This window comes from Trachypithecus francoisi, unplaced genomic scaffold (genome assembly GCF_009764315.1).
Source record: "Trachypithecus francoisi isolate TF-2019V2 unplaced genomic scaffold, Tfra_2.0 Lachesis_group8, whole genome shotgun sequence".
Classification (NCBI taxonomy): domain Eukaryota; kingdom Metazoa; phylum Chordata; class Mammalia; order Primates; family Cercopithecidae; genus Trachypithecus; species Trachypithecus francoisi.
In genome coordinates, this window is record NW_022681473.1 from 63,171,433 (window position 1) to 63,196,764 (window position 25,332).

General features: G+C 46.8%; 1 protein-coding gene across 2 annotated transcripts in view; it reads right to left on the minus strand.

Moving 5' to 3' along the window:
- CLPB (caseinolytic mitochondrial matrix peptidase chaperone subunit B) overlaps positions 1-16,164 on the minus strand; it is a 149,111-nt gene extending 132,947 nt beyond the window's left edge. For both annotated transcript variants that reach the window (XM_033204501.1, XM_033204500.1), the window contains exons 1-2: positions 15,564-16,164; positions 11,859-11,910 (exon numbers count right to left, since the gene is read on the minus strand). In XM_033204501.1, the coding sequence (XP_033060392.1) occupies positions 11,859-11,910; positions 15,564-15,954 (443 nt within the window). In that variant the 5' untranslated portion in view covers positions 15,955-16,164. The remainder of the gene's footprint in view (positions 1-11,858; positions 11,911-15,563) is intronic.
- Positions 16,165-25,332: the final 9,168 nt, after the last annotated feature.

Consider the following 25,332-nt stretch of genomic DNA (forward strand, 5'->3'; position numbering starts at 1 on the left):
GGATCATGAGGTCAGGGGATTGAGACCATGCTGGCTAGCACAGTGAAATCCCATCTCTACTAAAAGTACAAAAAATTAGTCGGGTGTGGTGGCGGGCGCCTGTAGTCCCAGCTACTTGGGAGACTGAGGCAGGAGAATGGCATGAACCCAGGAGGCAGAGCTTGCAGTGAGCCGAGATTGCGCCATTACACTCCAGCCTGGGCAACAGTGCAAGACTCTGTCTCAAAAAAAAAAAAAGTTCCTTGTGCCAGGAGAGCTCTTCCCACCTTTTTTCATCTAGACAAACTCTTCCTTATCCTTCACTTTCAAGCTCAAGCTTCCTCTGACCAGGGGAAATCTGGCTGTCACTGGCTCTCCTGATTCCCTGTCTCCTTCCTTTGCAGCATTTGTACTAACTGTAAATTCGCATTTGTAGGATTCATGTCTGACAAGGCTTTGAGCTCCATGAGGCAAGTCCTGTACATGTCCTGACTGACTACTGATCTACCAACCACAGTGCCACACATAGTAGGCACTATTTGTTTAACGAATAAATGATCAAACTACTTCATTTTTGTTTGTCCTCTGTCTACACGTTTATTATGACTGTAATAGCTACAAAGTTTGCTTAACTTTTTATCATTTACAGAACACTTTTCGCCAGGCGTGGTGGCTCACATCTGTAATCCTGGCACTTTGGGAGGCCAAGGCAAGAGGATTGCTTGAGCCCAGGAGTTCAAGACCAGCCTGTGCAACAAGATATGCTCTTGTCTCAATGAAATAAAGAAACAAACAAACGAAACACAAAACACTTTCAATGGCTGGGCATGGTGGCTCACGCCTGCAATCCCAGCACTTTCAGAGGCCAAGGTGGGTGGATCAAGAGGTCAGGAGTTCGAGACCAGCCTGGCCAACATGGTGAAACCCCATCTCCACTAAAAACACAAAAATTAGCTGGGCACAGTCGCGGTCATCTGTAATCCCAGCTACTAGGGAAGCTGAGGCAGGAGAATGGCTTGAACCTGGGAGACAGAGGTTGCAGTGAGCCGAGAATGTGCCACTGTGCTCCAGCCTGAGCAACAGAACGAGACTCCATCTCAAAAACAAAAACAAAAACAAAAAACAAACTTTCAATAATATTCAGTAAGTATTTGGCAACTATTTACATGCACAGTGATAAACAACACAGCAATGGTCTGCTGCCCTCCAAAACTCAGTGTTGTGAGGGAGATAAGGAAACAGATAACCCATTCCAAGTGCTCTCACTTACACAGTACTTATATAGTACATAGTGCTATGGGAATCCACAGATACTGGCGTTGTAGGAGTTTTAAAGAAATTATTTCAGGCAGATAAGAGAGGAAAAGAGGTCCATGGGAAGTTTTCGTTTTTTAAAGCATCTCCAGAAAAGTTTCTAGGAAAGCCCTGTTCTTAGAGCCAGGTTGGCAACTTTTGATATGCAAATGAAGGCCATTAAAAAAACTGGGTCCACCTGGCCAAGCACAGTGGCTCATGCCTGTAATCCCAGCACTTTGGGAGGCCAAGGCAGGTGGATCACCTGAGGTTGGGAGTTCAGGACCAGCCTGGCCAACATGGAGAAACCCCATCTCTACTAAAAATACAATTAGCCAGGCATGGTGGCGCATGCCTGTAATTCTAGTTACTCAGGACATGGTGCCCTGCATTTGCATATTAAAATGCTAGGGTGGGAGGGCAGCTTTTTTTGCGGGGTACATGAATGACATGCCTAGTCAAACCAATCCCTTGAGCCCTATGCAAATCAGATACCGCCTCCTCCAGCCTCTGTATATACCTGGCTGGTATCCATGACAGGTTGGGTTCCCTCTCTTGGCTTTGGAGACCCCCTCCCTCTGTCTCTGTACAGGGGAGCTTCTTCCTTCTCCCTTCCTTCTTGCCCCTTCTTGCCTATTAAACTCTCCGCTCCTTAAAACCAATCCACGTGTGTCCGTGTCGTCTCATCTAATTCAACATGAGACAGGAGCCCTGGTGTCCCTCAGACTCATCAGAGCCATATCACTGGGGGATCAGACAGTGATGACCGAAGGATGAGGAATTTTCCAGACAAGGAGTCACCTGCCTGAAATGCTCACAAGATCCTGGGAGAGTGATCAGACAAGTAATATCAAAGGTATTTTACAGTGGAGGCTCCCGAGGAAACTGAGAGACTAGCCTAAGGCCACACAGGGCTGGCTGGGCTCCTTTTCAGTGGCATGACTTGTCCCTCCAGGCCCACTGCGTTAGGCCCTGGCTGTTCTCTGCTCATGGCCAACTGTCTGCCTCTGCAGGGCTTCTGGGCAGTTGAGCAGCTGCTCCCACAACTCACCTACCCATGAAGTTATAGAGAAGCTGCTAATCCAATCTTTCCCAATTGCCTTCCATCACCCGGGAACAAGCAATCAGAGCCACAGCAAGCCACATACCCCAGAAAAGAAGCCAGGCCCTGGGCCACTCTGTAGAACTGCTTGACAGGTACAAGGTCTACTTGAGCAAGCCTAGGGTTTCAGTGTGTGATCTGGACCCTTCCAGAAGGACTCAGTTTTCTCTGAACACTAGAGAACTGTATTTAAAAGTTACCAGTGGGGACCCCATGAACAAGACTTGGAAACTAAGACTTAGGGAAGTTCAGTGACTTATTAATTGGTCACATAGCTTGTTAGTAACTATGTCAAAAGTAGAAACGAGGTCTTTTAATTCTAAAACTCTTGCATTCTTTCTGTAACATTATGCAGCCTTTCCAAAATGCTGGAAAGGCATTCAAAAAACCTGTGTATACCCTAGCATTCAAAAAACTGTGAGGATCTTCAGAAGCTCTCACTATAAGTATCAAATTACAGGAGTGATGCCCTTGAGGCCTTGACCTTTGGTCTAGGATAAAGCTTTTGTTTCAATCCACTGCAAGCCACAAGGATATTTACATACTTCCTGATTAAGAGAGCTGGATGTTTTGGTTGCTCTGATGCCAGCATTAATATCTTCCCATCCAGCCAAAAGGATACAACAATCAATAAACAGACAGCCTCTCTGAGGCCCCGAGACAGCCAAATGTATTTAACAGCCAGGGTTTTGTTAATTAGATAAAAATCCCTGGATCAATGTGCAGGACATTTACCTATGCTGTAGCTAAGCACATTCTGGACACCTCAATCCTGGCACACGGACAGCAAGTGCCTCAAGCCCCAAGCTGGGGCATCCAGGGACAAGAACCAAACCAAGCCATCAATGCAAAGCTAGAAGAAATATGTTTACCCCTCAACAAAGCCCAACCCTTTCTTTTTTCCTGAACTGTAAACCAAATCAGATTTTTTTTCCCCAAAGCCGTATAGTAAACCAGCTTGGGCTAGTATGAAGTTATTTATTTTCTAAAGCCATAAAACCAGAAATCAAAACAGGACACCAAAAGAATCTCCTACATGATAATTTAAGAGGCAACATGGTACATATAGCGGGAAGTCAGAAGGATCCAGAGGTTCTACTGCCTAATTGACGTTTCCACTGGCATGTTAAATTCAGCATGTTTAAAACTGAACTCATAATCTTTCCCCCCAAATCCAGTGTTCCTCAGGGATCCACATCTCAGTGAATGGTAAGAGCATCTACACAGATGATCGAGCCAGAAAACTGAAATTCGTTAAGACCCTCTTCTCCCTAATCAGCCACATCCAATTCTATTTATTCATTTATTGAACACTTACTGTGTGGGAGGCACTGTGCCAGGCACTGTCCTAACCGCCACCAAGTCCTATCGAGCTTACTTCCTCCCACTCTGCTGCTGACATCTTAGTCCACGTCACATCTTCTCTCACCTGGACTACTCCAGCTGCTTTTCAACCAGTCTTCCAGCATCCACCACAGATCTCTACCAATCTGTTCTCTACCAAACAACCAGAATGATATTTTAAAACTGCAGATCTATATCATGTCACAATGTATACCTGTTAGTCTTTCTCACACATACACATACTGGCTGAAAATTCCTCAGTGGTTGCCCATGCTCTTAGGACAAAAATAAAAACTGTTACTATGGCCTACAGACCCAGTGTGGTATGGTCCCTGCTTAACTCTCCAACTTCATTTGACACAACTCTCCCCCTTGCTTTCTAGGGTCCAGGCTTATCGGCCTTCTCTCAATTCCTCAATTTTTCCACATCTTTGACTCAAGACCTTCCACCTGGTATTCCCTCTAAGTGAACTGAACTGTCTTCCGCCTTTCTCTTCATCCTTAAGAGTTCACTTCAGGCCTGGCGCGGTGGCTCACGCCTGTAATCCCAGCACTTTGGGAGGCCGAGGCGGGCGGATCACAAGGTCAGGAGATCGAGACCATGGTGAAACCCCGTCTCTACTAAAAATACAAAAAATTAGCCGGGCGCGGTGGCGGGCGCCTGTAGTCCCAGCTACTCAGGAGGCTGAGGCAGGAGAATGGCGTGAACCCGGGAGGCGGAGCTTGCAGTGAGCCGAGATCGCGCCACTGCACTCCTGCCTGGGCGACAGAGTGAGACTCCGTCTCAAAAAAAAAAAAAAAGAGTTCACTTCAATCTCGTTTACACAGAGGTTTTGATCTAGGACTTTGTTCTCTAGAACTGAGAGCAATACATGTCTGCTGTTCATAAACCACCCAACCTGTGGTATTCTGTTATAGCAGCCCAAACAGACAAAGACAGTGGCCTTCGGAGACTAGCTTCTTTCACTTAGCATATTTTCAGGGTTCATCCATGTTGTAGCATGTTATCAGTACCTCCTTCAAATTGATGAACAATATTCTGATGTACTGTTCTATCATATTTTTATGCAAAATGTATCACGTCCAGAGAGACCTGAGTATAGGACTCAGCCATGACCCCACACCCCTGCCCCATGCTTGGGGGCAACTGTTTAAAGCCATTTTCTTCTTTCTTTTCTCCCCTGTAGTTTCCTAACTAGCTGCCTCACCCATTACTTTCCTGTTGTTCCTGGAATATGTGATACAAAGAACAATGTATAGCCCATCAATAGTTTATGTTATTTTAATGTAAATTATTGGTAAACAACTGAAAAAGTGCCTCTTCTGCGTGGTGGCTCAGGCCAATCCCAGTACTTTGGGAGGCTGAGGTGGGCAGATCACTTGAGGTCAGGAGTTCGACATCAGTCTGGCCAACATGGTGAAACCCCATCCCTACTTAAAAAAAACAAAAATACACAAAACTTAGCCAGGTGTGGTGGTGTGTGCCTGTAATTCCAGCTACTCAGGAGGCTGAGGTACGAGAATCACTTGAACTCAGGAGGCAGAGGTTGCAATGAGCTGAGATCACGCCACTGCACTCCAGCCCGGGTGACGGACTGAGATTCTGTTTCAAAAACAAAGAAAGGGCTGGGCGTGGTGACTCACACCTGTAATCCCAGTACTTTGGGAGGCCGAGACGGGCGGATCATGAGGTCAGGAGATCGAGACTATCCTGGCTTACGCGGTGAAACCCCGTCTCTACTAAAAATGCAAAAAACTAGCCAGGGGTGGCAGCGGGCGCCTGTAGTCCCAGCTACTTGGGAGGCTGAGGGAGGAGAATGGCGTGAACCCGGGAGGCGGAGTTTGCAGTGAGCTGAGATCGCACCACTGCACTCCAGCCTGGGAAACTGAGCGAGACTCCGTCTCAAAAAAACAAAAACAAAAACAAAGAAAGTTCCTCTTGTTTTTCCCTTTAAAAACCCACTTGCAACTGTTGCTAATCTGGAGCACATATTTATGGCAACTTGAATCTAGACTCCTGGGTTGCAGTCCCCAAACTTGGCCCCAATAAACTCTTTCTACTAATTTTGCTTTAGTTTTTTCCTTTAGGTTCACATTTCCACTTTTTGGCTATATGAATAATGCTGCTATGAACACTCATGCAGACGAGTGTTCATGTTTTCCTTTCTCTGGGGCATATTCCTAGAGTGGACTTCCTGGGTCTTATGGTAACTCCTGTTAAACATTTTGAGGAACTAACAAACTGTTTTCCAAAACGGCTACACCATTTCACATGCCCACTAGCAATGTAGGGTTCCAATGTCTCCACATCTTCACCAACACTTAACTTACTCTTATTAGCTTTTTTATTATAGCCATCCTAATGGTATCAGGTTTTGATGCGAATTTCCTAACAAGGGTTGAGCATGTTTTCAACTGCTTATTGGTCATTTGTGTATTTTCTTTGAAGAAATATCTATTCAAATACTTTGTCCTTTTTTTTTTTTTTTAAGAGACAGGGTCTCACTCTGTTGCACAGGCTGGAGGGCGGTGGTGTAATCACAGTTCACTATAACCTCCAACTCCCAGGCTCAAATGATGCTCCCGCCTCAGCCTCCCAAGTAGCTAGGACTACAAGCACATGCCACCACATCCGGCTAATTTTTTTTTTCTCTTTGAGGCAGAGTCTTGCTACATTGTCCAGGTTGGTCTCAAATTCCTGGCCTCAAGTGATCCTCCTGCCTCTCAGGCTCCCAACCATGGCCAGCCCAATTTTAAATTACCTTTTACTGTTAAGTTGTTAAGAGTTCTTTATGTATTCTGGATGTAAGTCCCTTATCAGATACATGATTTGCAAATTATTCTCCCATTCTGTGAGAGTCTTTTCACTTTCTTGATGGTGTCCTTTGAAGCATGAAAGTTTTAAATTTTGATAAAGTCCAATTTTTTTTCTTTCATTGCTTGTGTTTTGGAGCCACATCTAAGAAAGCTTTGCCCAACCCAAGGTACAAAGATTTACTCCTATGTTTTCTTCTAAGAATTTTATAGTTTTACTCTTACATTTAAGTCCATGAACCACTTTGAGTTCATTTTTATGTATGGCATTAGATAAGGGTCCAACTGTGTTCAACATCCAGTCGACCCAGCACCATTTGTTGAGAAGACAAATTGTACTTCGCTTTGAAGTACATAATTATAGTTGCATAATTAGTCATCTGACTCCTAGTTGGACTGTGCCAAGAGGGCAGGGATTGCGCCAGTCTTGTTCATTACTGTTATCTGCCACATTCAGCCCAATGCCTAGTTCCGAATATGCACTCATAAGTATTGGCTGAATGAATTAATCATTTTGTTATTAGTAGCAATGACTCTGCCACTCTGTGGGGTTAGGTATTACCATTTTCATGTTAGTTGAAAGGTAGGTAATTTGTCCCTTGTTTCACTGGCTCTCAATGTTTGACTCATGTCCTTCTTTCTCACCAGAGGGCACACGAGCTCCTCCAGGGCAGGGACTGTTTCTCCTTCCTCATTTTGTTGCCACCCTCCTCCTCCAAACTCAGCTCAGGGCTAGGCACAAAGCACAGGCTGGACAGATGGGTGACTGAGGGACAAACAGAGAGTCAATCAATGTTCTCCACAACCAGGTCCCTACCTATCTCCAGTCCCTCCTGGCCTCAGACTGTGATCCGGCAACACAGAACAGCAAGTGACTTCCCCTCCCGCACACCCCCCAGGCCGCTCCTTGCCTCGTGCTACCACATATGCTACCCTTTTTGCCCAGAATGCCTTCCCCTTCTATTTCCAAAGCCCAACTGATATTTTAAGTCTATGACCAGGTGTCATTTCCTCTAGAAGGCTTTCTCAGATCCCCCAGGCTGTTTGTCCTCTGGTCTCCTACAGCCCCTGTAGTTTCCTGTCTCACAGCATTGACCACCCTATTGCCACAGCTTACCCCTGACTCTGTCATCACGGGCAGGAATCATGCCTGCTCAAGTGTTCTCTGGGTCAAGCAGAGGACTCAGGATAGGACAGATGCTCTTTGTCAAATGAACAAATAAATCCTGGAGAAAAAGAGCAGGCAGTCTGAGGCCCAAGACTGATCTCACCAGGCTTCCTTTATTAGACAGCTTGGGCTGATGAACAACTGAGGGAAGCACTCAGCAGAGGCCTAGCCCTCTGCCGGGAGAAGGGAGAGGGGTAGGGGTGTTGTCTTTCACCCAGTTAGTCCTGAAGGAAATGTGATCTCCGCTGGGAGAACAGAAGGCCTCACTTTTCCCAGTCCCAGTCCTCACAACTCCTCGGCCTGAGCCTGGACAGATGTGCCTCCAGTCTGCCTTGTGCCCTAGGTTTCGGGTGAGCAGTTCCTCAGGCTCAGGTTTGGGGTAAGCACAGGAGCAGGACCACCTGCTCACACTGCTGACAGGTAGGAGGCCAGGCTACCACTTCTAAGGAGCCAGAGATGGATGAACTTAAGTGCCTCAGGGGAGAAGGGAGAAAATGGATGTTACACAGGGAGGGAGGAAGGAGAAGAGACCTGGCCTCCCTCTGATATAGCCAAGGGAAGTGTGAAAGTAAGACTCTGGACTGCTTACTTCAGGTACACTGAAAAGTCAATAAAAAGCAAAGAAAGAGTCACAAAAAACAAGTAAGTGCCACTGTGCTGTGGAACAGGGTAAAAGACGGTAGAAAACACAACCTTGTCCCTGCCCTTCAGGAGGCACACAATCCAGCAGTTTCAGATGAAACACAGTCCACAGACTTCTTCATATAAAGACCAGTGTGGCAAGTGGCATTCAGCTCCACTTCTCCAACCTGACCTCCAGCTTTTCTTCCACAAAAGGAGCTCCCTCCTGTGACAAACTGCCATGGCCCTTCCTAGATGACCCTCGTACTCTCCCAGACCAGAAGGAAGGTATAGGATGAAAGTGGGGGGAAAGGGGCAAATGAAGATGAGATCACACCCAGCTGGGAGGAATCCAAGAAGGCTCTGTAAGGAAAGCAGCACTAGAGCTTTGAAAGGTGTAAGCAGAGGATAATGAACACACAGGGCAGAGGGCGATCTGTGTGGAGGACCCGCATCCAAGGCCCACGGACTGAAGATTCCAGGGTGTCCTTGAAGAAGAAGATTGAGCACCTCCCCCTTTGGAGCAGAAGAGCCTTAGGCTTCTGCCCTTCACTATCCAGAACTTTCCCAAGACTCTGGGGCTAAGGACAGGAGCTGGGGGAGGTCAAGTAGAGACAGGCACAGTACAGAGCCCCAGAGAGGTCAAGTGGGGAAGAAGGGTAAAGGACAATATTATTTACGAGGTCTGAGTTTTGTTCTAAATACTGCTATCATTGACCATACCAATCATATACACGGTGACCCAATCATATGTAACCTACAGTCACGCACTACACAATGATGCGTTGGTTAACAATAGACTGCATTTAGGATGTGGTCCTATAAGATTATAGTGAAGCTGAAAAATTCCTATCCCCTTGTAACACTGTAACTGTCTCAACATCACAGTGCAACAAATTACCTTTTCTGTATTTAGATATGTCTAGATACACAAATACTTACCATCGTGTTAGAATTGCCTACAGTATTCAGGACAATAATGTGCTATACAGATTCCTAACCCAGGAGCAACAGGCTATACCATACATAGATTAGGTGTGTGGGCTATTACCATTTAGGTTTGGGTATACTCTATGATGTTCACACAGTAATGAAATTGCACTACTCAGAATGTGTCCCTATTGTTAAGTAACGGATGACTGTATATGTAAATTTAAAAAAGAAAAAATGAGCATGGGATTCTATCCTGCTATAGGCAGGTCTGTTGGGCAGAGCTAAGAGCCCAGGACACAGAGTAAGAAATAAAGAGCAGCAGGAACCACCTGTACAGAGTCTAGGGTACAGAAAGGCTGAATAAGGACCTGCTGTAGGAATTCCAGAAAGTTTCCTTCTAGCAAGGATGGTCAGGCTCCCTCTACCCCCACCTGCAGTGCCCAGCAGAGGCCCACTCATGCTTTCATAATCAAGAACTGCTTTGGGGGAAGGGGAGGGAAGGATGTCTTCCTTCAGGCCTTCATCATCTTGAATCTTACTGAAACAGAAACAGCCTCCTAACAGATCAGCTCTCAGCCTTTCCCCAATACAGTCCATCCTTCATTCCTCTGCAAGTCAGGCTTAATTGGGTCATTCCCCTGCTCAAAAACTTCCCACGTCTCCCCACTGCGTATAGAGTAAGAGTTCAAAACTCCTCACCCTGGGCATGGCAGGCCTTGCACATTCCAGCTTCTCTCAGACAACCTTCCCTCTTTCCTGACACCCTGTACAAATCCCACCTCAGGAGCATCAACATATTCTGCAGGCCCAGCAGCCAGCCAGCATCTGCTTCCCACCTTTGCTCAGCTTGCTCCCAGCTCTGTGGTCTTGTATGAGATGGGGACTGAGGGCAGGTCTGTGCCTTGCTCATCTCTGATGTCCTCACGTGGAGTGAAGGGAGATTCTGACAGGGTCATCCTGACCAAGTGAGGTGGCACAAGAGGCGGCAGGAGAAAAGCAGGCTACAGCCTGGGGACACACGTGAAAAGCCCCCACAGACACTATTCACATGAGAATGAATGTTCAGAAAAATTGTCTGAATCACACATACACTGTTAAGTTCAATTACTTTCTGTATTTTGGAGATGGGTGTTTAACTGCTATTAGAAAAACATGTATTTGAAAGAACTAAATAATCAATGCTTGGCAGCTCAATGGAAAGGGTAGTGGCATCCCCTGGGGGATGGAAGAATGGATTCCCAACATTGCTGCTCTGCAAATGTACTGCCAAAAGGGGAAAGCCGCAGCCTGGCAGCCCTCAGCAGTAGCCAACAGGTGATTCCAGGGTCAGCAAGGGTCAGTTTCCAAACCCGTACTCCCTTGCACTGCAGCAGAATGAAGCAAGGCACATCTGTTTCTGGAGGAATGAAGATGCCACACACAGCCTGCAGTTATGAATGGCTGTTATAACAACAGGATGACATCTGTGCTTGGTTTTTAAGATGCATCATTGCATGTTTATTAAACTATTGCTCCATCATATTTATTTGGCTACAAAACAACTCCCAGCCCATACTTCCAAAAGTGGTTTATTAAAAACTAAGGCTTGAACATTAATACTCAAAAGCACTCTTGAGAATCAACAATAACGCTGCAGATAAAATGAAAGGGAATCAAAGCAGTAAGTCTTGGTGGGGCCATGGCTGCTTTTCAACATTTTCTTGTATGTTCAGGAAGCTGAAGTGGGGAAGAACACTAAGGGCCTGTAGCACTGGGTGTGGAAATAGCCACCCCAAGACCTGACTTCTTGTCTAACATGCGGACATGATGGCAAGGAAGGGGGGTGTCCTGTGGCCACCTAGCTCTATATAAAGGGCCAAGAGAGGCCAAGGTTAGGCCCAGTGGGGGCCAGTAGTTTCAACAAGAATAAGACCTCTGCCCTTAACCAATAGCCCTGTAACTGATGCCCCATGCTGGCCCCAGTCTGAGCATCCATCCTGGACACAGACTCTGCCCTGTACCTGGCACTGGGTTGAGCCTGATTGAATCTTGCCCTTGCCGAATAATAAGCCTCAAATTCAACCTCCCAGTGGTCACTGGGGACTAGCTGAGCCAGTGAAGCTACAGAAATGCAGTCTGTCCCTGGGCAGAGCCAGATATGGGCCCCTGGCCCTGAAGGCAGGCATTTCTAGCCCCAGACCTTCTGGCAGATGGTCTCTTCCAACTCCGTCCCAAATCCCCAAGCCTTTCCATAGATGCCCACCTGCAACCTGTCCAGTCAGCAAGCAGTAACACGTGGCCATCCCCAAGGAAATGAGAACAAATCAGAAGATTCAGAGAAGAACCCACAGGATGTGGGGGTTGGGGGGAGTCCAAACCAACCCAGTGAAGAACAAAACAGCTGAAGGATCCAGAGATGTTTGGGAGCTGACTTCCTACCGAAAATATCTAAGGGGTGATCTGGGTCAAGGGAGCCCAGGTGACTCTGTGACTACAAAGATGTCACAGGGGACAGTTCCCAGCTTAGGGTGAGGGTTTCCTCTAAAGCAAAGTCATCATACAAGAAGAGGCTCGCCCTGCTCAGCCTCTCCTGTCAGGGAGAGCAAGGCCTGGGGTTCAACTCACCTGGTGACTTCTTGCACATTGTTGGCACGGGCAGCTTCCAACAGGGCTGCATCTGAAGCGAAAGGGGGTACTGGTCAGATCCGTGGCCAGGACACACCTGCCTCGGGACTGCATGGAGGGCCCACTAAGACAGTAGCAGTACTTTAGAAACATGGACTTTAACAAGCAAACTGATGCCACAATATATAATGAGAAAGCTAATCATTCCCTTCCCACATGGTGGCCACTGTTAACAACCTGACTTCCACACCTTTCTACTATAGAGCCCAAACTCTTAACTCCTCTCATCATAGAGGGAATGCATGTCAACTGCTAGCACCACGTCTTGCCTATGGTAGATAGTGTGCTCTTCATAATCTATGAAGCTCTGCATAATATGTTTTATGTTCCTGTAAGAGTTATTACTAACCATTCCCTGACCTTGTCCACTTTCTCCCTCAACTCTAGTTCTTCAACCCAGTTCTGAATCTTGATGTCAAAAGTCATAAACCCAAAGGGAAAGGTAGAATGAGGGGAGCAAGCAGGGTGCAGGTCTCTCTGAGGATGCAGAGGGCCTCACCTAGGAGTCTTTGAGATCTGGCTCCATTCCACCCCCACTACTCACCACGTGACCATGACAGCTCCTCTCCCTCTCAACCACAGCTTCCCTGACTGTAAAACACAGACAAAACTCCTTGCCCTGCCAGCTTCACAAGGATGTCAAGGAGATGAAATTACGGTTGAGACGTCTGCAAACTCCCCAGTGCTAAGCACAGGGAAGGGAGACCCAAAGCAGAGATTCTGGTTAGGAAACACCAAGCCTAGAAGAAAAGCAATGCTAGCTAAGTCAGCCTGGCCTGGTCTGGGCAGCCTGCAGGCTGTTGCCACCACCTTGTGGCCATAGAGAAAATTGGATTGACTCAGAAAAACTCAAAAGTCAACAGGAGAGGCACAAACAGCTCAATATCAGGTACATGGAACCCTCTGTGCCCAGCCTGGTTGTGAGCTACACTGCTGGGCACTGGACGGACTCATAGCCAGCCCTGACTCAGGGAACTCTCAGTCCAGCCAACAGACTCACCCATGAGCAAATGCACTGGAGTGGAGTGAAAGAGCAGGATCTGGAGACAGTCAGACCTGGAGTCTAGGCCGGCTCTGTCACGTATTTGCTGTATGACCTAGCACACTTATCTAACCTCCTGAGCCTGAGTTTCCTTATCTGTACAATACACCTTATCATGCATATGAAAGCCAGTCCTGTGATTCAGACACTGATGCCTGACAGGTCCTTCCTACTTACCTCACCAGATGTACCCAAAGCACATACCCAAGCATGGCTCAGACAGCCACCAGCTGGGAGGGGATCAAGAATTTCTTGGAGATGGCTGTATCCACTGTCCCCTCACTCTGCAGAAAAAAATGTGGCTTCTACAAGGTTACAGAGTGAGGAATGAGCTAAGAACCAGGGCCTCCCTGCTTCTAAAGGGGTTCAGCTTCTACTATGCTGCGCTGAGGGTCAAAACTCTAATTCAGGGGGACAGGGTAGCTGGCAAGTCAGTTCCAGCAGGAACTGGTCAGGGCTTTGACCATTATCTATTATACATAGAGCCTGGTATTCTTGCTGGAGTTCATAGGCCACAAAGTCCAGTTTGGAACCCCCAGGAACTTCTTAGGCAAGTCCTCACGAAATACACTGGACTGAGAACATTCCCTGCTCATGAACCTTCCATGACTCTTCACTGCCTACAGAAGAAATTCCAACACCCTCACCCACCCCACCCCTGACTGGCATCCAGGCCCCACTCCATCTGCTCTCATCTAATTCCAAAGACCTTATCTTCCAACCAAGCTGGCCACTCAGAAAGCCCCTGCTCACACCATGGTGCCCTGAAACTCTCATTTCCATTCCCTGAAGCCTTTGCATGGAATATAATCCAAGCCTCACACATTTACTGAGCACCTACTAAGTTCCAGACACTGTGATGCGCAAATGATGTCTAGGTATTAGGGAAAGTTGCTGGTATAACCCGAAAAAAAAAAAGAGAAGATACATTTCCTGCTCTCATGGGGCTCACAAGGTCACTCTCCTTTTCATTTCTAATTCATCCTTCAGAACTCAAGTTCGAATTTCCCATCCTCTGGGGTCTTCAATACTCCAGGAAGGCTTTCCTGACCCTACTGGCCCTCTGATCCCCCAACAACACACAGCACCACTCACCAGCCCTACATTCCAACTGCCTGCACTATCCCCTTGACTGATTTTGTGTTAAGTCAGGACTTCCCACACACCTAGCCTAAAACTAGATGCACAGTGGGTACCCCCAAAAATGCTGGAAGTTACAGGATTACAGCATGCCTAAGCTAGATGCCCTTAGCGTCTATGTCAACACCCTCATTTTGTAGATGAGGAAACAGAAAACCACGGAGGAGAAGCAAAAGTCCAAATTCACAATGAGAGTTAGACACAGAACCAAAACAAGATCCCCAGTGTTGTCTCCCCCAGACCAAAGTCCTTACTTTACAACTGGCCACATCAAACGAATGAAAGTCAAGGCACTCCCCCATTCTTGCTCCAAATTCTCAGAGCTTGGGGTGCACGGAATCTATGGACACCATGCCTCAGTCTGTCTTCTTGATGAATGACTAAGAACCTGAATGGCTGGATTCACATAGGTCATAAGTCTGGCTCTCTGTCCACTCTCTCAGCTGCTGCTTAGCTTCATAGATCCAGATGAGATGCTAATCAGGATCAGCCAGTCCCCCAGCAGTTGCCCTTGGGCCTCCAGGAATCCACCTTCCTTCTCCTGCCAACTATCCCACATGGCAAGATCACCTAACAGCATGTGAGACCAGACATAGCAAAATCCTGACACTGACAGAGTCAGGCCGCTGAACTCCAAAAGGAATCAAAATAACAGTACTGTAAAAATGTTAAGAAATTATCGTTCACTACATAAATAAATTGGCCAGGAGCAGGGGCTCACACCCGTAATCCCAGCACTTCGGCAGGCCGAGACAGGTGGATCACAAGGTCAAGAGATCGAGACCATTCTGACCAACAGCTAAAAAAAACACAAAAATTAGCTGGGCATGGCGGCCCACGCCTGTAGTCCCAGATACTCGGGAGGCTGAGGCGGGAGAACAGCTTGAACCCGGGAGGCAGAGGTTGCAGTGAGCCGAGATTGCGCCACTGCACTCCAGCCTGGCGACAGACAGAGACTCCATCTCAAAAATAAATAAATAAATAAATAAAGGTCAAGCTGGCATTAGAACCGAGTCAGATTCTTCCTGACTCTGGTATGTTTGGTGACAGGGGGTTGGGGGGGCAGTTTGGCAACTTCTCTAAACCATTTAGAGGTTGCCCTTAGAACACCCCATAGTTTCCGTTTCCTGGAGAGCTCAGGAAGGAGGAGTTGGACCAGGCAGAATATGAGAAACATAAGGGGACCATGCTGTAATATTAGATGTTTAGTCCAATATCCCCATTGTACAGATGGATAAAATGATGCCCAGAGAGGGGAGGCGGATCTATGATAGGAGATTATACAACTCCGAGGTGATGAGGTCTCTAGGGCAACACCCTGCCCGTTACCAGACGATGTCTGAGTCCCTCCAAGACTTAGGCTCTAAAGATCTAAACCTATAAGCACCTCCCACCCTCCTAAGATACGAAGTTAGGACAATTTTCCCGCCTCTCCCTTCCTCAAATCCAGATCTCATAATCACCCTTGTTGGACGGACTCTTGCTGTAGCAATGAACAACCAGCGCTGCGGCCAGGGCCCACATGCCCAGTCCGGCCCTGTTGGGGACCCCGTTCCAGCTGTCCTGTCCTGGAAGTGTTTCTTCGGGCCCAAGAAGGCGTCCCCAAGTGGCAGCCGCGAGGCATTTGGTATCGAAGCGTCCTCCCTGGCGCCCCCCGGTGGCTGCCTCGCGTCCGGAGAACAAGGCCGGGCGCCCCCCGGCGGCTGCCCTCAGCCACTGCGGCTCCCCGAGATTCCCAGTGGTCACATTCCGGTCGGAAGCACCTACATGGCCCCGGAGCGTTGGGGGCCTGAGCAGCCGGAGGAGTAGCCGTGGCGCCGGGGCTTTTCTCCTCAACACCAGGGACCCCAGCATCGTGACAGCTGCTTCGATAACCCCGTGGTGCCGGCCCCTGTGCTGGCCACGTCCAACATGGCTGCCGCGGCACGTTCGAAGACGCCGCGAACAGGGTGGAGCTGCGCACTACCTCACGGGAGGGGTAGTCCACAGCCCTAAGCCTTTTCCCAGCTGGAGAACAAATAAAATACGCTTCCCAGAAGGCTGTGGGATTACGTCACAATGACTGCGGGCTTATAGGAACCCGGGGCATGTTGGGAAATAGAGTTCGGGTGAAGGGGCGTGGCGATTAGAGCTAAAGATTAGAATCCCACGATTTCTTTCCTAGTTTAGTTGAAGCACACGACACAATTTTTTTTTTTTTTTGAGACGAGTGTCGCTCTGTCGCACAGACTGAAGTGCGGTGGCGCAATATCTGCTCACTGCAACCTTCGTCTCCTGTGTTCAAGCAGTTCTCCTACCTCAGCCTCCGGAGTAGCTGGGATTATAGGCGCCCGCCACCACGCCCAGTTAATTTTTGTATTTTTAGTGGAAACGGGGTTTCACCACGTTGGCCAGGCTGGTCTCTTAACTCCTGACCTCAGGCGATCCGCCCGCCTCTGCCTCCCAAAGTGCTGGAATTAGAGGCGTGAGCCACCGCGCCCGGCCCACAATATAATATATATGTATTTTGTTTGTTTTGTTTTGAGACGGAGTCTCGCTCTGTCGCCAGGCTGGAGTGCAGTGGGCGCGATCTCGGCTCACTGTAGCCTCCGCCTCCTGGGTTCAAGCGATTCTCCTTTCTAAGCCTCCCGAGTAGCTGGGCGCTCGCCACCACGCCCAGCTAATTTTTGTATTTTAGTAGACACAGGGTTTCATCATGTTGGGCAGGATGATCTTGATCTCCTGACCTTGATCTCCTGACCCGCCTTGGCCTCCCAAAGTGCTGAAATTACAGGCGTGAGCCACTGCGCCCGGCCCGAGGCACTCAAATCTTTTTTTCAGTGAATGGATTACTCTCACCTTATTAGTGTGGGAGAGTATATTAGCTTTGGCATTCAGGCAGACGTGGATTTTAATTTTGACTCTTGCATTTACATGCGTGACCTTGGACAAACTCCCTTTACCTCTCTGGTAGTTAATTCCTCATTATTGTTAAAGATAATTCCTACCTTCAAGATGATTGCTTGTATTAAATAAGATAATATGTAGAAAGCCCCTAACACTGTCCCTGGCTCACAGTAGGTCTTTAAGAAATGGTAGCTATCATTGTATTCTCTGCTCTGTGTATTCTACACTTCCTCCAGGCAAATACGGAACTTCTCATTTCCACATCCCTTAGTAAGACAGGAATGAATGAACGACTATTACTTTGGGTTTTTTTTTTTTGAGACATGGTCTCACTCTGTTACACAGGCTGGAGTACAGTTGCCACTGCAGCTTCAACCTCCTGGGCTCAAGGGATCATCCCACCACCTCAGCCTCCTGAATAGCTGGGACCACAGCTGGCACCACTGTGCCTGGCTAATTTTTTGTTATTATTATTATTTGGGTAGAGACTAGGTCTTGCTATGATGCCCAGCCTGGTCTGAACTCCTGGGCTCAAGCAGTCCTCCTGCCTCAGCCTCCTAAAGTGCTGGGATTACAGGCATAAGCCACTGCACCTGGCTTTAATAACTTTTTCTTTTTTTTTTTTTTTTTTTGAGATGGAGTTTTGTTCGTTGCCCATGCTGGAGTGCAATGGTGCGATCTCCGCTCACCGCAACCTCCACCTCCCAGGTTAAAGTGTTTTTCCTGCCTCATCCTCCTGAGTAGCTGGGATTACAGGCATGCGCCACCACACCTGGCTAATTTCTTTTGTATTTTTAGTAGAGACGGGGTTTCTCCATGTTAGTCAGGCTGGTCTCCAAACTCCCAAACTCAGATGATCCACCCGCCTCTGCCTCCCAAAGTGCTGGGATTACAGGTGTGAGCCACCGTGCCTGGCCTTGAATAACCTCTCATTGCAGACACATCCCAGGGCCCTTCAGTTTACTTGGCAATGTATAACTTTCAAAGCACTTCCCCATTGATTCTCTCATTTGATTTTCACAGATTCCATCTGTGAGGGGTTCAAGGAAGGGTTTAATTACTATCAGTATTTGGTAGGGATACTGAAAATCTTAAATTATCAATCTCTGAGTGGGGGATGTAGTGAGAAGTATGGAAACACCCTCAGGGTCGTGTGTGCTTGCTCACGTGCCTGTAATCCCAACACTTGGGGCAGGAGTTTGAGACCAGCCTGGACAACATAGTGAGATCACAGTCTCTGCAAAAAATACAAAATTAGCCAGGCATGGGGGTGTACATCTATATAGTTCTAGCTACTCCGGAGGCTGTGGCAGGAGGATCCCCACACTACTGCACTTCAGTCTAGGCAACAGAGTGAGACCCTGTCTCAAGAAAAAAGAAAAAAAAAATAAAATTAAAAACAAACAAAAAACCCCCACCCATTAGAATCAGCTGGGACTCAGAGTGAATTCCATATGGTCAATAACCAATCTAGGGCCAGGCACAGTGGCTCAAGCCTATAATCCCAGCACTTTGAGAGGCTGAGGTGGGAGGATCACTTGAGGTCAGGAGTTCGAGACCAGCCTGACCAACATGGTGAAACCCCCCCCCCACCAAAGATACAAAAAATTAGCCGGGCGTGGTGGTATGTGCCTATAATCCCAGCTACTCGGGAAGCTGAGGCAGGAGAATAGCTTGAACCCAGGAGGCAGAGGTTGCAGTGAGCCAAGATCGCGCCATTGCACTCCAACCTGGGCAACACAGCGAGACTCCATCTCAAAAAACAAACACACAAAAAAGCCTTAGGTCACATTTTAACAGATTTCATCAACTCAGGATGGCTTCCTTTTGGTCTGCTCAGAAAGCAAGAATTCATATCAGGTTCCAATTACCCCACCTTGGCCCTAAGCTTCTAACTGTTAGGTTGGGAGACAGAAAACTCCAGTTTTAGTTTGTAATAAGGTAACTGGGGGATATCTGAATGGGGTTTAGGAGGAGGCAGAAAGTGAAGAATCAGTGCAGTTCCTGTGGTTAGCTACCTCTGGCATGGAGTTGTAGGCCATTTGGTACTACACATTCTGTAAGTTTCTGGGAAAAAAATTTTCCAGAAAAACAAAACAAAACAACAACATACACATACATTTTTAAACAAATAAGTAAATAGACAGTAGCTGGGCTTTTCACTGTTTGAGAAAGAAGTTATAAATAGGGAAAAAAAGAAAGCTAAAATGAACCTTGTGGTATTGAATTGGATTCAGATGTATCAGCATAAACTCACGGCTTTAATTTTATTTTTACTTTATTTATTTATTTTTGAGACAGAGTCTTGCTCTGTCACCCAGGCTGGAGTGCAGTGGCGCGATCTAGGTCACTGCAACCTCCGTCTCCCAGGTTCAAGTGATTCTCCTGCCTCAGCCTCCTGAGTAGCTGGGATTACAGGGATGTACCACCACCCAGCTAACTTCTGTATTTTTATTTCACCATGTTGGCCAGGCTGGTCTTGAACCAGCCTGATTGGTCTCAGTTGGTTATTGACCATGTGGTTTTGCCATGTTGGCCAGGCTGGTCACAAACTCCTGACCTCAAGTGATCTGCCTGTCTCAGCCTCCCAAAGTGCTAGGATTACAGGTTAGAGCCACCATGCCCAGCCATAAAACTCATGGTTTTTAAAAATAGATACAGACAGATCAATACAGAAATATAAATATGTAAGCATGTATGGGTTCGTGTATTACATATATTACCTAGCCTCTGGGAGGGTCTAGAAGCAATTACACCCTAAAAACTGAACACACCTAACACCCAGATGTAAACAGCATTCTCCAATAAACCAGAAACCAGTTACCCTTGGAGAATGGTTGTTTTTAGGACTGGGCGGAGAAAATCCAAAATGCGTCAACAACATTATATGTGCCAGGAAGTCAGGAAAGGCTCAAAACCAGATGCAGGCTTATGAAAAGAACACAGAAGCCAGTGTGAAGGAGTTCATAATGACCTAAGTGGGAACGATTTAACTGAAAAGTAATGACCGTATGGGGTTTTGATCCACAGAGTAAAACAAGTATGATATAAATAATCAAATAAATAAATAGATAAATAGGGGAGGAATGAGGGAAGAGGCAGCTCTTTCTTTTTTTTTTTTTTGAGACGGAGTCTTGCTCTGTCGCCCAGGCTGGAGTGCAGTGGTGCGATCTCGGCTCACTGCAAGCTCCGCCTCCCAGGTTCACGCCATTCACAGCCTCAGACTCCCAAGTAGCTGGGACTATAGGCACCCGCCACCACGCCCGGCTAATTTTTTGTATTTTTAGTAGAGATGGGGTTTCACCATGTTAGCCAGGATGGTCTTGATCTCCTGACCTCGTGATCCACCCACCTCGGCCTCCCAAAGTGCTGGGATTATAGGCTTGAGTCACAGTGCCCAATCCAAGGCAACTCTTTCTTACAGTGGACGTTCAATCAATAAATGGAGAAGAAAGAGAGAAATAGAGAATTACCACTAGGTAAACACTGGAGTAATAAAAATTTCAGGCTGGGCACAGTGACTCATGTAGTAACTCATGCCTGTAATCCCAGCATTTTGGAAGGCAAAGGCCGTAGGGGGAGGATCACTCAAGGCCAGGAGTTCGAGACCAGCCTGGGTGACAAAGTGAGACCCTATCTATACAAAAATATAGAATAAAAAAATTAGGTGGGCAGGGTGGCACAAACCTGTTGTCCCAGCTAGTTGGGAGGCTGAGGTGGAAGGACTGCTTAAGCCCAGGAGGTCAAGGTTGCAGTGAGCCTTGATCGCACCACAGCGGTCCAGCCTGGGTGACACAGCAAGACCCTGTCTCTAAAAATAAAAATAAAATAAAAATAAACATTTCAGGTAAGATCCATAGATGATACTAAAATTAGTGGGTGACAAGGAGGAGAAACAGAATTTATATAGTCTCAAAAGTAGTTCCTGCGGCTGGGCACAGTGGCTAACGCCTGTAATTACAGCACTTTGGGAGGCTGAGGCGGGTGGATCACAAGGTCAGGAGTTCAAGACAAGCCTGGCCAAGATGGTGAAACCCTGTCTCTACTAAAAATACAAAAAATTAGCCGGGCGTATTGGCAGGTGCCTGTAATCCCAGCTACTCGAGAGGCTGAGGCAGGAGAATTGCTTGAACCCGGTGGGGTGGAGGTTGCAGTGAGCCAAGATCGCGCCACTGCACTCCAGCCTGGGCAACAGAGTGAGACTTCGTGTCAAAAAAAAAAAAAAAAAAAGTACTTGCTGCAAGATAATTATCAACTACAAAAACTTTACAGTGGGGAAAACCTGGAAGACACCAATTTAACTACATGATCAAGGGAAATATCACCAGTAATAAGACATATAGACAACAGACAAAATGAATCCCTTGATATGATGCACTGGGAAGAACACATCATTTTTGTTCATTCTTGTCAAGCATATATAACCTCATTCTAAACATGAGAAAACATCAAACATACTGAGGGACATTCTACAAATAACTGATTTATATTATTATTTGTATTAGTTTTCTATTGCTGCATAATAAATCACTGTAAACTTAGCAGCTTAAAACAACTGCCATCTAGTATCTCACAGTTTCTATGGGTCTGGAGTCTAGCATATTCTAACTATGCTCTGCTCCGGGTTTGAAATCAAGGTGTTGGCCAGCTGCATTCACATCTGGAAGCTTGATTAGGGAAAGGTAGTTTTTCTTTTTTTTTTTTTTTCAAAAAAAAAAAAGGTCCTGGTTATTTTAAAGGCTCACCTGATTAGAGGAGGCCTACCCAGATAATCTCTCTTTTGATAAGCTAAGTCAACTGACAAGTAATGTTATCACAGGAGTGATATCCCATCACATTCACAGGTTCTGCCTGTACTCAGTGTATACAAGGTATGTACATTCAGCGGTGGAAACCTTAAGGATCATCTTGGAATTCTGCCTATCATGGTACTCTTCAAAAGTGTCAAGATCATGAAAGATAAGGAAAGACCGAGGAGCTGTTACAGACTGAGGATTAAGAAGAAATAAATACTAAATGCACTGTGTGATCATGGATAGGACCAGGCAACAGAAAAGGGACATTAGTGGGAAAACTGATGACTTTCAAATAAATTCTAAGATTTGGTTAATGATATTGTACAAATGTTAATTTCCTGTTCCTGATCACTGTATTATGGTTATATAAGATGCTCACATTGGGGAAGTGGAGTGGGGGATATAAGAGAACTCTTCGTACGTTTTTGTAACTTTTAAGTATAAAATTAATTCAAAATTTGAAATATTTTAGAAAGAAAATATATGATTTCTCAGAGTCAGAAGATGAGATAGGCAGGGAAAAATTGAGAAGAAATTGACATCTATTGAGTATCTACTATTCATTTATCTATTGATTAATTCAACAAAATATTTATTGAGCACCTGCTATACCAGGTACCATGTTAAGTGATTTATTGAAGCCAACTCCTTGAAGGTAGGGTCCATGTCTTAATAATTTATGCATCCCATGCACCTTGTACAGTGTCTGGCACAGAGAAGGCACTTATGTTCTTAATTTAATTCTGACAATAACCCCAAGGTGGGAATTTTCCCCCATTTTACAGATGGAGAAATTGAGATTCACAGAAATGACGTGCCCGTATCATGCAGCTGGTGAGTGATGGCTCTAGGATGCCAGTGCTGGTCTGTGTGATTCCCAAGCCTATGCTCCCTCCACCATTTCAGACTCCCCTTCCATTTTGGTTAGGTGTCATTAGGTTCAAAGGTCATTTTGCAGTATAAATTAAGATATAAAATTTGCATTTTAAAAAAAGTAAAATACATGAGTTCTCAAAGAAATTTCATGCTTGCACAGTTGGTGCAAGCCCCAGACCCTCTCAAGCTGTTTCACTGAAAACCCTTGAGAACAATTCTTTTTCTTTCTTTATTCATTTTTGAGACAGTCTTTACTCTGTCACCCAGGCTGGAGTGCAGTGGTCTGATCTTGGCTCACTGCAACCGCCACCTCCCGTGTTTAAGCAATTCCCATGCCTCAGCTTCCCAAGAAGTTGGGATTACAGGCGTGCACCACCATGCCCAACTAATTTTTCAAATTTTAGTAGAGACAGGATTTCGCCATGTTGGCCAGGCTGGTCTCTAACTCCTGGCCTCAAGTGAATCACCTGCCTCGGCCTCCCAAAGTGTTAGTATTACAGATGTAAGCCACCATACTCAGCCAACAATAGAAAGTTATTATCAGTTATCAGCAAAAGACACAAATATATAGCATTCCATCAAATATCAAGAGTGACTGATGAACGTTTGTGAGTCAAGGATCTTTTTAAAAACTAGCACTGTGGGCCGTGCACAGTGGCTCACGCCTGGAGTTGTAGACCAGACTGGTCAACATGGTGAAACCACATCTCTACTAAAAATACAAAAATTAGCTGGGCACGGTGGTGGGTGCCTGTAATCCCAGCTTCTTGGGAGGCTGAGGCAGGAGAATTGCTTGAACCTGGAAGGTGGAGATTGCAGTGAGCCGAGATCACACCACTGCACTCCAGCCTGGGTGACAGAGCAAGACTCAGTCTCAAAAAAAAAAAAAAGGTTAGCACTAGAATTCACTTCCTGGCCGGGTAAGGTGGCTCACACCTGTAGTCCCAGCATTTTGGGAGGCTGAGGCGGCTGGATCACATGAAGTCAGGGGTTCCAGACCAGCCTTGCCAACATGGTGAAATCCCATCTCTACTAAAAATACAAAAATTAGCCAGGCATGGTGACACATGCCTGTAATCCCAGCTACTTGGGAGGCTGAAGCATAATTGCTTAAATCCAGGAGATGAAGCATAATTGCTTAAACTCAGGAGGTGAGCCAAGATGGTGCCAGTGCACTCCAGCCTGGGTGACAGAGCAAGACTCTGTTTCAAAAAAAAAAAAAGAAAGAAGGGCTGGGTGCGGTGGCCTCACACCTGTAATCCCAGCACTTTCAGAGGCCGAGGCAGGCAGATCACGAGGTCAGGAGATCGAGACCATCCTGGCTAACATGATGAAACCCCATCTCTGCTAAAAACACAAAGAATGAGCTGGACGTGGTGGCATGTCCCTGTAATCCTAGCTACTCAGGATACTGAGGCAGGATAATTGCTTGAACCCAGGAGGCAGAGGTTGCAGTGAGCTGAGATCGTGCCACTACACTCCAGCCTTGGCGACAGAGCAACACTCCATCTCAAAATACAAATACAAAAACAAAAAAAAACTCACTTTCTGCTGATCCTACTTCATATTGCCATACTGTGTCCGGAATTGGTGGGTTAATTGGTCTCACTGACTTTAAGAATAAAGCCGCGGAACCTCGCGGTGAGTGTTACAACGTTCTTAAAAGATAGTAGTCCCGAGTTTGTTCCTTCAGCTGTTCAGATCCAGTTTCTTCCTTCTGGTGGGTTCGTGGTGAAAGAGTGAAGCTAGAGCGTTTGTTCCTTCAGATGTTCAGATGTATCCAGTTTTTTCTTTCTGATGGGTTAGTGGTGAAGGAGTGAAGCTACAGACCTTTCCAGTGAGTGTTACAGCTCTTAAACACCAGGTGGACCCACACGGTGAGCAGCAGCAAGAGTTACTGCAAAGACCAAAAGAACACCACCTCCACAGGCTAGAAAGGGACCCAAGCTGATTGGGCTGGTTGGCTAGGCCAGCCTGCTTTTATTCCCTTATCTGGCCCCACCCACATCCTGCTGATTGGTCTATTTTACAGAGAGCTGATTGGTCCATTTTACAGAGAGCTGATTAGTCCATTTTGACAGAGCACTAGACAGAAAAGTTCTCCAAGTCCCCACTAGGTTAGCTAGATACAGAGTACTGATCCGTGTATTTACAAACCTTGAGTTAGAGTACTGACTGGTGCGTTTACAATCCTTTAGCTAGACACAGAGTGCTAGACAGAAAAGTTCTCCAAGTTCCCACTAGGTTAGCTAGGTATGGAGTACTGATTGGTGTATGTACAAACCCTGAGCTAGACACAGAGTGCTGATTGGTGCGTTTACAATCCCTTAGCTAGACATAAAGGTTCTCATTACACTCAGGAGCCCAGCTGGCTTCACCCAGTGGATCCCACACGGGGGCTGCAGGTGGAGCTGCCCTGCCAGTCCCCAGCCACGCCTGCACTCCTTAGCCCTTGGGCAGTTGATGGGACCAGGAACAGAGCGGGGGCGGCGCCCCTCAGACAGTCTCCGGCCTCGCGGGAGACCACTGTGGAGGGGGTGGCTTGGGCATGGCGAGCTGCAGGTCCCATCCGTGCCCCACGGGAAGGTGCTCCGGCGAGAATTCCAGCACAGTGCATGCGGGCGGGCAGTGCTAGGGGACCCTGTGCAACCTCCGCAGCTGCTGGCCCGGGTGC